The following is a 12,371-nucleotide window of genomic DNA, read 5'->3' on the forward strand; positions in this document are numbered from 1 at the left end:
ACACTGCATTTAAAGCAAAAACCTTTTTCCAAATACCGAAACTGAAAATACCATTCATACTGGCATTTCCATAGGGCTAAAAATGACATGGGAGTGTATAATGGCGTAAACTACTGCCCCCAGAGACTGATGAAAATGATGCATGTAATAAGTGTTAGCACACCTGTTTTGTTTGTACTAGCTTTGTGTATCTACACCCTGAAGAAGGCACACGCTGATATGGGTTTGTGTATTTTTTTTTTTTATAAATGGTTTTAGCCACTAAAATAAATGTCTTTTATTACTTTTTCAAAACCTGCCTTGAGTGCCTAGACTTTGATTTTTAAGCCAAGCAAGTGGTTGGTAGTTAAATTTCTGCTGCAGGATAAGTGAGTGTCTGTTAATGAGAAATAAAAAGAGGAAATTCCTCATTTTCTTGCCTTGCCCTGTCTTCTGTGTTTTTTCTGTCTATCCTCTCTCCCTTCCTTCCTTGTTTTCCTCCTCCTTTAGCTGTCCCATCTTTCTGTGTTCCTCTGTCATTGTATTCCTGTCGTCCTCCCTTTCTCAATGCCTTCTTTCCTGGTTTTCTCCTTGTATTTCTCTCGGTTTCCTCCCTCTTTATATGTCTTCCTCTCTATTTTCTCCCTTTATTCCTGTCTGCTCAGTTTTCCAGTTTTCCTCTGTTTACCTCACTCCCTTCCTTCCTTGCTGTCCTTTACCTGTCCAGTCTTTGTCTTCCTCCTTCCCTGTACTCCTGTCACCTGTCACTCTTAACATTGTTTTCCCTGTTTTCTTCCTGTTATCTTCTTTTCAGTCTTTCTCTCTTCCTCCTTCGCTCTTCTTGTAGTCTTCTCAGTTTTCATCTGTTTTTCCTCTATTTTTGTTTCTGTTTTCTTCCCTCACTCTATTCCTATCTTCCCTCACCCCTTTTATTCCTGTCTTCCTCCCTCTCTACTTATATTCCTCCTTCCCTCGCTCTTTTCCTGTCTTCCCATCATCTCAGTTTTCCTCTCTGCCTTCTTTCCTTGTTGTCCTTCGTCTTTACCTGCCCTGTCTTTCTGTGTTACTCCCTCCTTGTATTCTTGTTGTCCTCCTTTTCTCAGTGTCTTCTTTTCCCTTCTTTCTCTCCATTTTCCTCCCTCCTGCTCTGTTTTCTTTACTCTCCTTTGTTCCTCCCTCCCTCTAATGCTTTTCCCTTTGAGCATGCATCAAGACAAAATAATCATCCAGGTAAGGAAAGCCCCAAAAGTAGATTCTGTTCATCTGGATGTAGCGCTTTCAGTGCAAGAAATGTTTCGTCATTCATCCAAGAGACCTCTTCAGTCTCAGCTGACTGCAGGTTTCCCCGACCTTAGAAAGGGTGCATTTCTAGAATGACTGAAACTACACCACTGGCTAACAATTAGCTGTGAGGTCAGTTTCTTCATCATTAATATGCAAATTGTCATGACCATTGGTCAAAGGTCATGAGTACCAGATAGAGACAAAAGAGGTTACTCCTAAAAGTCTGCAAATGAGTTAAGAGCCTCCGAGCAACTAAAATACTATACAGCTCTATTAAGACATGATAAGGAATACGCCACTGACAAGTTGGACACATGGGCTGACATCCAAGAGGAGATACAGGAGGCGGACTGAGACACTGCATGTTTAAAAGCCCAAAGACAATCAATTAATACAAGGATGAAACTCCTACAATATAAGTGGTTGATGAGAACTTACATAACCCCAGTCAAACTGAATCGCTGGTCGCCTGTCATCCCAGATAGCTGCAGTAAATGTTTAGACAAGAAGGGCACTCTGCTTCACTGTGTATGGAGCTGTCCTAAATTACAGCAGTACTGGAAATCAATCACGCAAACTCTATCTAAGATTGTTGGAGTAAATATACCTGTTGAAGCATAAATGTGTGTGTTGGGTATATATAGCCAAAGAACTGTGATTTTAGCTCCAGACAGCTAAAATTAATTGACTCTGGACTCCTGCAAGCCAGGCAGTTAATATCTTTGTATTGGAAGAAAATGAATGTACCCTCAAGTCATATGTGGGTAAAGGAGATGGCATCATTGTATTGGAATGACTTACTTATATTGTTGGTGGAAAGGGAGTAGATTTTGAAGAAATATGGTTACCTTTAGTTTCTGAGACATTATGAGTTGAATTAATTTAGAAAATGATACTTGGTGCTGAGTTTTTTTGTTTGTTTGTTTATTATTTTTTTAAAATCTATATTTGTTTAATTTGGGGACTATGTTGTTTAATATAATTCTTATGTTAACTGTACTATTATTCTTTGCTTGTTCTGTACACTGTAAAAAAAATCCTAATATAAAAGTATTTTACAGTTTTGTTCTGTTCTTCTAGAATATCATTAAATTTACATAAATAGACTGTGATTTCACATTTCAAATGTAAATTAACGTAAAATCACTGTAATGTAATAAAACATAATTTCCTTGTTTTTTAAATGCATTTGTCTGTACATATGCATATTTAGATTGTTAACATACATTCACAAATGTATCATGATTTCACAAATATGTGTCCGTTATTTGAAAGATTGAACTGTTAAATTCAAATGTAATGCTATGGAAAAATATATAAAATGATTCTCATAAACTTTTTTACATCAAATTATTATTATTATTATTGCTATTTAGGGCGATCGTGGCTCAAGAGTTGGCAGTTCGCCTTGTAATCAGAAGGTTGCCGGTTCAGTGACAAAAATACTTATGAAGCCCTAAAAAGAGATCCAGGAAGTGGTTACAGGAAGAGGGTGATAGATTGTCTGTAGCAGTTAGAACAAGACAACGTTATTGACCAGCCCTCATAACACAGGCTATACCCAGGGGAAGCTACACCAAGTATGGTTCACCGAAGATATATAAACATATATAAATATATATTGGCTAACTTGTACATGGAAGAAGTGGGAAAGAGGGCTCTGTTATCCTACCCTGGAACACCACCAAGTCATTGGTTCAGGTATGTGGATGACACCTGGGTGAAAATCAAATCTCAGGACGTACCAAAATTCAAGGATCATATTAACTTGGCGGACCAACACATTAAGATATTTAAAAGCTACAGCTTTTATCAGTAATAAAACAGCTTACAGCTGTACTGTTAACCCACGCATAGGATCAGTATTTATGTTTTGACTCTCATCATCCACTGGAGCACAAACTGGGTGTCATCAGGACGCTACAACACAGAGCGAACACCATCCCCACAGACAGAGCAGCCAGGGAAACAGAAGAACATCAAATCAAGAAAGCCCTGAGTAAATGTGATTAAAGTCTTAATTTGCACAGCCAACAACATAAAATAAACAGAAATCAACCAAAACTGTTGGATGTATTTTCTTTCTAAGTCATTGTTGACATGGCATTCATGCAAGTTAATGACTGTGATGGAGGCTTTTAACATTTGCCTCCATCACATTCATGTGCCATTCTATTTACCTGTCCACGTACAAATATTACATAGTTTATCAGTTTTTTAGTTTTAGAATCTCCAATGATGTGATGAAAACATAAGTAATTCAAAACAAAAGCTTGAAGGCTGCTAATGTTACTGAAGTGTCCTTCCCCATGACACTCAACCAGTTCTTTATGATGCCATGTACCTATAGAAACTCAAACGTGTCCCAAAGCGTGAAAGCAAATCTGTCACACACACCAGTTTTTCATCTAAAATTTAAATGAGCCTCAACAGAGGTATTCTCCATTTTCCTCAGTGTTGTGATAGACTAAATCAGCTGCCTCGATAAAAAAAATAACAGTAATAAAATAATAAACCAAAATAAAAAAAAAAATGGATCAAGTTGTCTAAATGTATTTCAAAAGATCAATTCTAGAGCTTTGTTGTTTGTAGAAGACGCTGCAGATTAGAGTGGCTTCGAGAGCAGGCGGAGTCTGGGTGTCCAAAATCAGTCACCTGGACTGTTAACACCTCCAGCTCAAAAAGCATCAGCAGTAGTTTTTTCCTGAGGTCCACCTCACAGACTAAAGCCACTAGAGGAGACCACCAGCAGACCAGCTGCAGTTTTATTTTTAATTTAACATTTTTAATGTTTGTACTTTTTTATCGCTGTTAAAATAAATTTAATGCGATACCCATCAGACTTGGCTGTTTTTCCAGTCAGTATTGTTATATGCTAAAATTTAAAATAAGCAACCAAATATGTAAACAAAATTACAAAATGACTTTATTGAAAGCTGGTATTAATTTCCAAAGGCAGTCAGCATAAAATACATGTTTTCAGGATACAGTAAAAGAGAAGCTCGTAGTCCTTTCAGTAGGGGGCAGCAGAGACCAGCTGTAAAAGAAGGTCTTAAAATGTAAAGAGCATGTCTGTGAACAAGTTATAGATTCTTATATTTGCATGATTTTCAGATTAATAAATATTACTAGATGTACAAGACATCGGTAGAAGGCTACTCTCAGTTACACCGATCTGCACATCATATACAGCATCCCTCTACTTTCAGTGCATGTGGTTGGTGTTTTTATAATATCTTGAAAGGTCAAAGCAATCGTAACTGAATCTGCCCAAAGCTTTAATCTTTTGAATACTGTCAACTGAAGCAGAATTCACTGTATTCATCAAAAATGTAAATCAGATGTTTTCTGTGCGTTACGTGGATTTGAGGGAGGGAGCAGATTTGAACAAATGGCCCGCATATGGTGGAAACCCATTTTTCAAAACAAGCCACATAAAACTCAACATTCCCATCACACCCTTCTCTGTAGCTGTGAAACAGGCCTACAAATTATGTTTCTTTAATGCGCGTCCTTATTGTGAAGCATCATTTAGTACAGGTGCAAACCAGATGAGAAGATAAAAACAGGAAAGCGGTTATTCCTTTGTGTCGCAGATTGCAGCAGTCAGCATGTGGCTGTTTCCCCCCCCCGACTACTCTTAAGTGTCCATGGCTTCCACATGAGTGTTCGGTAAGCCAACCCACACGTCACTCCTGGAGGATTTCCACAGAGGGGAAAGGCACGGAAAAGAATTATGGATGAAAGTCAGCATTCTTCTCGCCTTCGTCCCTCCATGTTTGGTAAGGTACAGTTGCAGTCCCAGGGTGCTATGACTGGAAGCCATACACTAATGCATCTAAAGGAAAAGAAGGAAAGAAGCAGCTGAGATATTAGTATTTATACATTTTAAGCTCTGAAACTTACATACAAAGTGCACACATGGGGCATTTATTAAGGAATTAAAATAACTTGAACAAAAATGTTATGAGAAAACAATCACTGTGATTTCTGCTTCCACTCCCAATACAGAGCAACTTTCATTTGCAGAGCTTGCTGCAGTGCAAAATTACATTTAAATAAGTGATTTTAAAGACTATTAATATTTAGTGGCTGTTGCTGGTGAGGCCTGTGGGTTACACACCTAAACCAGGAAAAGGATCCAAGAGAAAGGTGTTGCATTTCAATGGTTTGATCTCAATAAACAAGACTTATGTGACCTCAGTGTTTTGTAGAAAAACTTCAAACTAATCCATAATATATTAACCAACTAACTTAGAAAAAATTCAATTCCTTGGTGGTTTTTTAATCTATCCGGCCCGCACTCACCTGAGTGAAACTGTGCCGTGCAACACAGTCCCTCTCCCCGTGCCGTCCGGTAAATGGGTGACACGCACACTCTAGCCGAAGGGGGCAGGTGCGTGAGCCGTGTCGAGAGGGAGTCGGGTGGCAAGTAGAGGGAGGAGCGCTGACCAGGGGCAGAGCTTTGCTGTCCCTCCCAAGTGAGCCAGTAGCCCCTCAAGCCAGATGTGCCACCGTTCCATTCAACCTCTACTGAGTCACTGCCCACTGTAGTCAACTGGAGGTCTGCCAGCGCTGGAGTCGCTGGAGACAGAGACCATTCAAAAGTTAGGTTATATTTCAAAAGGAAAGAGAACTATAAAGCAGTGGAACAAAAAAACAAAACAGCAGGAGCTGTTGAAACTCAGAAAGACTGTACTGTAATTTATTGGATCCAGTTCAACTAAAAAGCTCAGACCATTCCAGAACTGAACAGAACTGCAATTATCCGGAATTTAGGATGCAGAATGCATAAGACAGTGAAGGAGTGGGATTATGACCTAACTTGACCTCACCTTCTTGAGTGCACACTTTGACAGACATGGCTTTCTCCTTTCCTGAGGCGTGCCTGGCGGTAACAGTGACCAAGTAAGTGGTATCTGGTTGGAGGTTTCTGAGCAGAGTAGAGTTCTGACTTCGACTCAGTTGGACATAGTGCACTTTACCCGTGGGCAGGGCAGAATACTCAACAGAGTAACCCTCAACCATCCCTGGCTGGAGAGGACCCCAGCTGACCCGAACACTGGTTTGTCCAGGCTCGGAAACTGTTACCACAGCTGGGCTCAGCACCTCTGGTGTGTAAGAGAGACGAGAACAATTGCTGAGGCAGTAGAAAAAATATGAAGAGAATATGACGATTTTCACTTTGAATTTTTTCTTCTTCACCGAACCACAAAATAAAATCTTTTACACAAGCTTTTTAATTGTAGTGGATTTAGCTTTTATTTTCTTATCGTGGGCCTATAACAAAGACATTTCATTCAGAATGGCAACAAAATTGACAGTGATGCATGTAGAACAGATAAAAAGAGCAAATTTCTAAATTTTAGAGACTGCAAAAGCAAATTAGAACTTTGACTTTTTATATTTATAGCAAACCACTGAAAAGGTTTTGTGCAAGTTGCAAAGCAAGCGTATATAGAGAGAGAACTCAACCTGGTTTAGTTCTGAAGGTGACATTGAGCTCGTTAAAGGCTTGTTCGTTGGACTGTGGTCTCAGTATGGCGATATAGTTGGTGTCAGGCTTCAGGCCAGTTAATCTGGCAGTGCTGGAGTCCGCAGTCTGCGTAAGTCTCTGGAAGAGACTTCCTTCAGTGGCTCCACTGGTATCAGGCCTACTGGTCTCAACCCCACCGACTCCTTTCCGAAGTTCAGTGAAGCGGATCTCATAGTGGCCCGTCAACCCGGACAGAACGGGTCGCCACTGCAGCGTGGCGGAGCTGGTGGAGACGTCTCGAACGTGAATTCGTTCAGCTCGGATGATCTCTGTTGGAGACGGAAGGACCTCGTGTTAGCGTGTTGTTGGGGTTCAGTTATCATTTTAATTTTCAAAGAGGACAGAAGGAGCACTAAAAGTGCCTTGGCTTCAGTCAGCTACCCACATAGACTCCCAGACTTTGATATCTAAATGCATTCACAGCGACAGCACTGAGACAACCCGAAATAGCCAACCCAGTGAGGCCCTGCAACGAAATAACAAATTCCGCAGATGCACTGATACCTGTGATTAGATCCTTATGCACCCAGCAAGGACTGATGCATTCCACCTTGTTCTACACAAGCCCTATTTTCTATTACGCATCATGTCTTACAGCTGCTGTATAAATGCTGTAGTGTCCCTTGTGAGTGTTATGGCAGTTACCTAATCCATCCAGAGAAATGGCTCATCTTCCAGGTCTCTATATATAAACATATATGTGTGTGTGTCATGTTGGGCATAGTGTTGGATGGAGCAGAAAGAGATGGTGAATCATTAATCCATTAATAGATTGGCCTATCTCATTACAGGGACTCATACACATGCACACAGAGTGTCCCGGCTAGTTGGTCTCCTTGTCTTCAGGAGCATGTGTGGAATTGGGGAGAAGCACAGAGAGACATGTAATACATCACTGAGGCAGGATATAAGTGTTATTGTAGCTGTTTGATGGAAGGGGGGTTTCTCAAAGCTACTGAAGCGTATGAGCAATCCAGCTTTAATTGGTCAGGATCAATCATAAATAATATATTATCCTTTGTTTGTAGTACAGGCATCTGCAGATACACATTTTTTACTGAGCAGAATGTGTGTTGTGTTCAATCCGACAACAAATTCTAATTATCTGCCATTGTCATGTTAATTCTTTAAATCTTTTATTTGCAACACATAAAGACACTACCCATGCCGTACTCACCAATAATGGCATCCCGGAATTCCTTTGTGATGATGCTCATATCGTCAATGTCCACAAAGTGCAGGTGGTCCTCCACAGGTGGGCTCACCACCTGCCTCAACACCTGGTAGTTGCCATGGCCAGTGGACACGACCAGCACGGCCACACCATCGTCCCGTAGCTGAGCCATCGGTCCAGTCACATCCCCTGGTTTTACCCCATCAGTCAGCCACACTAGCACTCTCGGGAGCCTTTCCCGGGCGCCGCCAGCCTTTCCAGGTCGCAGGACCCACTCCTTCACCATTTTCAGCGCCTCAACTGTGTTGGTGTCCCCCCTGAGAGGCTTGATGGTTTTCAAAGCTGCCTGAAGGCCGCTTTGGGTGCTGTATTTATCAAAGCCAAACTCGAGACGTGGTTTGGTGCCCACCTGCAGAAGTCCTACCCTTACCTGGTCCTCTCCTAGCGAAAAGGGGGAGATGAGCTCGGACAGGAAGGCTAGCATTCGGGAGTGCTCGTAGGATGACACGCTCCCCGAGGAATCCACCAAGAAGAGGACGTCCCCCTCACAGCAGTTCAGCACTGTGGAGTAGCAACAAACATCAATACAGTCATTAATATGCATATCAGGCGGGCAGAATCAGTTGCTGACTTGCGTCAACAACTCTCTCTATGATTCTGTTTTTCCACAGGTCTTTTTTCCTGCTTCCCCCTACACACATTTCCATCCTGTTTTTATGAGAGAAAAAAACAGTGTCACAGTGAACAAATCTTATGGAGAAAATCGTTTGTTTTACATGAAAGCAGAAGAAAGTTAAAGCAAAAAGCCCCAAAATAGGCTGTGGTTTTGGAGATAAGAAGACTGTAAAACAAACAGAGGAAGTGCAAAACTGATGCGGGCATCATGATACTGTAACTTCAAAAGTTGGATGACGGATTAAAGGCATCCAAGCACAAAGCTACGGGTGGATTATTTTTTTTTCCACTCCCTAATTTTGCATATCTTTTAACAGAAGGAACAATGCCCAAAGTAGAGGAACAGGCAGGACGGCAAAAAAGTAGCTGTGCTGGGTACTGGTGGGAGAGAGGGAGAGAGTGGAGAAAGGAGGCGGGACGAGGGAAATAAAAGGCGTTAAAAGGAGAGGAATGAAGCTGGGGGGTACTGCCAGTTTCATGTGAGAGATGAAGAGGAATGCTGGATGACCATATACAGAGTAGGAAACAGCAGCACAACAAGCAGAACTTAGCTTCAGATCTACAGATTGTGCACGGATCCAAAAGAAATCCTGCCCACTGTTAAAATCGCCACTCGACAAATCAGAAACTTTTAAATTGAAGACTTTGGACTACACATAGATGATTCTGCAGAAAACACAGTTATATAGGCGTGTAATTCAGTGTCTCATTTTTAAATATGTCAAGGTCCAACGCATGACATGAGGTGTTGACTAGGCTTCAAGTGTCGAAAGCTGAGCAGCGAAGCATGTATACACACAAATCAAGCGTGTGTGCACACATGCCAGCCTGCATGCTTGCTGCCTTTTTTCCCCCCTATCAACCTAAAGAATTCCTTACATTACTCTTGTTTGGAGCAAGAGTGCTGTTGCTTATAGGAGCTCCTTACCTCTGCGTTTGTGCAGGTACGCCTTTATCTTCAGACCTACTGCTGGACAGAACCATTTGATCGTTGTTTATTGCCGTGGTTGAATGCTGTCTTGGGTTATCGCATGCACTACAGATCTTAGCTAATGATGTGATGGAGAAAAATGAAGCGTGACTAAAACAGCAAGCAGATCAGGCTGAGCACCTTACAAAAACATATGGGTATGTTATAAGGGGTTTTTTTTGGCTAAAAACACAGTGAAGATTTACAATAGGTTGTATGTTGGGATGAGAACGATATGAAAAAGATAAAGCTTTAAGTGGTCAGCAAGAGTAGAAAAGCACTATATAAGTTTAAATGAATAAAATTGAGTGGTATTCCTGTCTAATTTTGCACATTGTCTTTAAAGGACCTTGTGGTGTCGCTGGTTTGACTGCAGCTCGTAATGCAAAAATCCCCCCTTGGAGTTTTGTCATGAGAAGCATAAAACTCTGCCAAATAAAAACATCCAGACCTACCCACACTGGTGAGGCCTTGTAACATGGGAACAACCAGAAGTAGCCAAAAAATATAAGGCACAAAATTGTTACCAGTGGTTGATGACTGGTCTCTGGAAGGTACAAGGCACTGCCTCAGTATAATACAATACAATAAGCTACTTCATTTTCAGACAGTCAAAGGTCTAAAGCAGGGGTGCCAAACATAGAGCCCAGGGGGCCCGAATCGGGCAGCTTTGGAAAATGTGAAGGAGAGCGTTAATTCAGGATTTGTTAAAATGTAAGTTTTACAGCTTTTTCCTTCCGATAAAGATCTCTACCACACTAAAGTAATCTACCTACTACATAAGTTTCTGTTTTTTTTGTTTTGTTTTTTACTATCAGCACGCAGTCAAAACTTTCAGTTTTGTAATTACAGGACAGTCTGGACAATGAACTACCAGAACTTTGTTACACATTTATTTATTAGTGCTGGCAGATTTACCTAATGTGCTGCACTACAGCAACATTTCTCTATCATCTAGAAAGACTTACTGTTGAAACTGGACTTTGTTTTCTATTAAGACATGGGGTGGGGCTGAAACGCAGAGTTAAATGTCTTTACACGGGTCTGGCCCACTCAGATCAAAGTAAACATAAAATAAGTTTGACATCCCGGGTTTAGAGCATAGTATAACTTTACTTTTTGAGCCTTTATTAGACATATGGTTAATTATTAGTGATTTATAACTGGTGTTAAAGGTTACAGACAGAAGACCTTTATTTAACTAGAGAGTAAAAACAGCAAGTACATTTATATAAAGCCCAATTACCGTAGACCAAGTTGTCTCATCGTATCCCTATAAATGGAACAGCAAACCTTCAGCATATCCCTAACTATAGGCACTCATAAATATCCACTCTCACTAAGAAACCTGCCAGTGCCATCACCACCGAGTGAAATCTCTGTCACTTTGCGGTCATGAGCTTTGCCAGAATGGCACAAAGGCACTGCTATGATAAGAGCTGAAGGATTTGTTTAGATTTGGAGTCTGCAAATCAGCAGTTACTGATCAGAATCAAAAACAGCCTATAAGGAGGAGCATGTTAGAAAAAACAAAGCATAAGATGCATCAAATCTGTCATTCTTTGCACTCTTGTGTTCTACTAAAATCAACCAATTTATCATTTAAAAACAGGAAACCTTTTCCAGCAGACCTGGAGGCTATTTGGTCTTCCCCTTATTAGAAGTCTGTTGTAAAGCCCTGAGATGTCATCAACTGACAATAACCTGAGAATTCCTGGGAGCACCTGAAGCCATCCTCAGCATGCCTGGGTGGTCGCTCAGAGTGCCACCACCCATGCCCCTAGCCCTACTGTATGAAGCCGCTGCTCCTGGCTGTAAGATTTCATCAACAGACAATTCAATACCTGGAGTCATGCCACTTTACTGAGAACACTGGTGTAATGTCAACCCCACCCTAATCCGCCCCGAGCCCAACTGTATTCCTTTTATTATGTGGCACCAACGCTTTAAGTCACTTCATTTACAAAAATTACAGATCATTGTGGCTCACGTTGTTTAATTTGTAATCTTCTTCTCTTTTTTTAAAAAATAAATGTTATTCTGCTAGTCGCTATCTCCCCCCTGTTATGCAATGCAAATAATTATAATTAGACTGGTTTCCACTGAATCAGCGGCGCTTACCTCCTTCAGGTGGGCTGTTCTGTGCGGTTGAGGGCTGCAGGAGCAAACACATCAGCATCCACGCAAACAACATGTGGCCCTCCATCACAACTCTCACGAGTTAGCTCCACGGAAGCAAATATATATGTGGGACAAATGTTACGACTTCTTCAGTCAACCATACATCCAGCCTGAGGAGCGCACTCCCGGTCAGTAAATCACAGGCAGAGGCATAATTCAGCCTGCATGAGTCACATTCAGCCCGGCTTTTTTATTTAGCTTCTTATCTTTCTTCTTCTCTGACCATGATCATGCTGTCTGTAACCGGAGTCACTGGGAGTTAAACTTAAACTGGAGCGAAAACTTCCAGACTGCGTGCGTAAGATTTGGACGCTCCTGATTAACCCAAACGCGCTTCGCCCGCGCTCGGGACACGAAGCGAAACCAAAAATTCCGGGAACACTTTCAAAATAAGATGTCTTACTGCAAAGCAAAGCGGAATGGAGCAGGATTTTTACCCGAGAGGAACCAAATCTTTTTTTCTTTTCTTTTTTTTTCTTTTTTTTTGTAAAGAGGGGGGTATTTAATGATTATGATATTTTGATGTTAAGCAGCCTAATTACCTAATTTTATTTTTATAACTGTCAACAGCT

General features: G+C 41.2%; 1 protein-coding gene across 1 annotated transcript; it reads right to left on the bottom strand.

Annotated features, from left to right (window-relative positions):
• Positions 1 to 4,167: 4,167 nt before the first annotated feature.
• vwa1 (von Willebrand factor A domain containing 1) lies at positions 4,168 to 12,129 on the bottom strand. Its single transcript, XM_005454145.4, has 6 exons — positions 11,740 to 12,129; positions 7,977 to 8,534; positions 6,739 to 7,068; positions 6,099 to 6,374; positions 5,572 to 5,847; positions 4,168 to 5,101 (listed from the first exon to the last, which is right to left on the bottom strand). Exons 1-6 carry the CDS (start codon positions 11,822 to 11,824, stop codon positions 5,073 to 5,075), a joined length of 1,554 nt encoding a protein of 517 aa, XP_005454202.1. The 5' UTR covers positions 11,825 to 12,129; the 3' UTR covers positions 4,168 to 5,072.
• Positions 12,130 to 12,371: the final 242 nt, after the last annotated feature.

This window comes from Oreochromis niloticus, linkage group LG20 (genome assembly GCF_001858045.2).
Source record: "Oreochromis niloticus isolate F11D_XX linkage group LG20, O_niloticus_UMD_NMBU, whole genome shotgun sequence".
Classification (NCBI taxonomy): Eukaryota; Metazoa; Chordata; class Actinopteri; order Cichliformes; family Cichlidae; genus Oreochromis; species Oreochromis niloticus.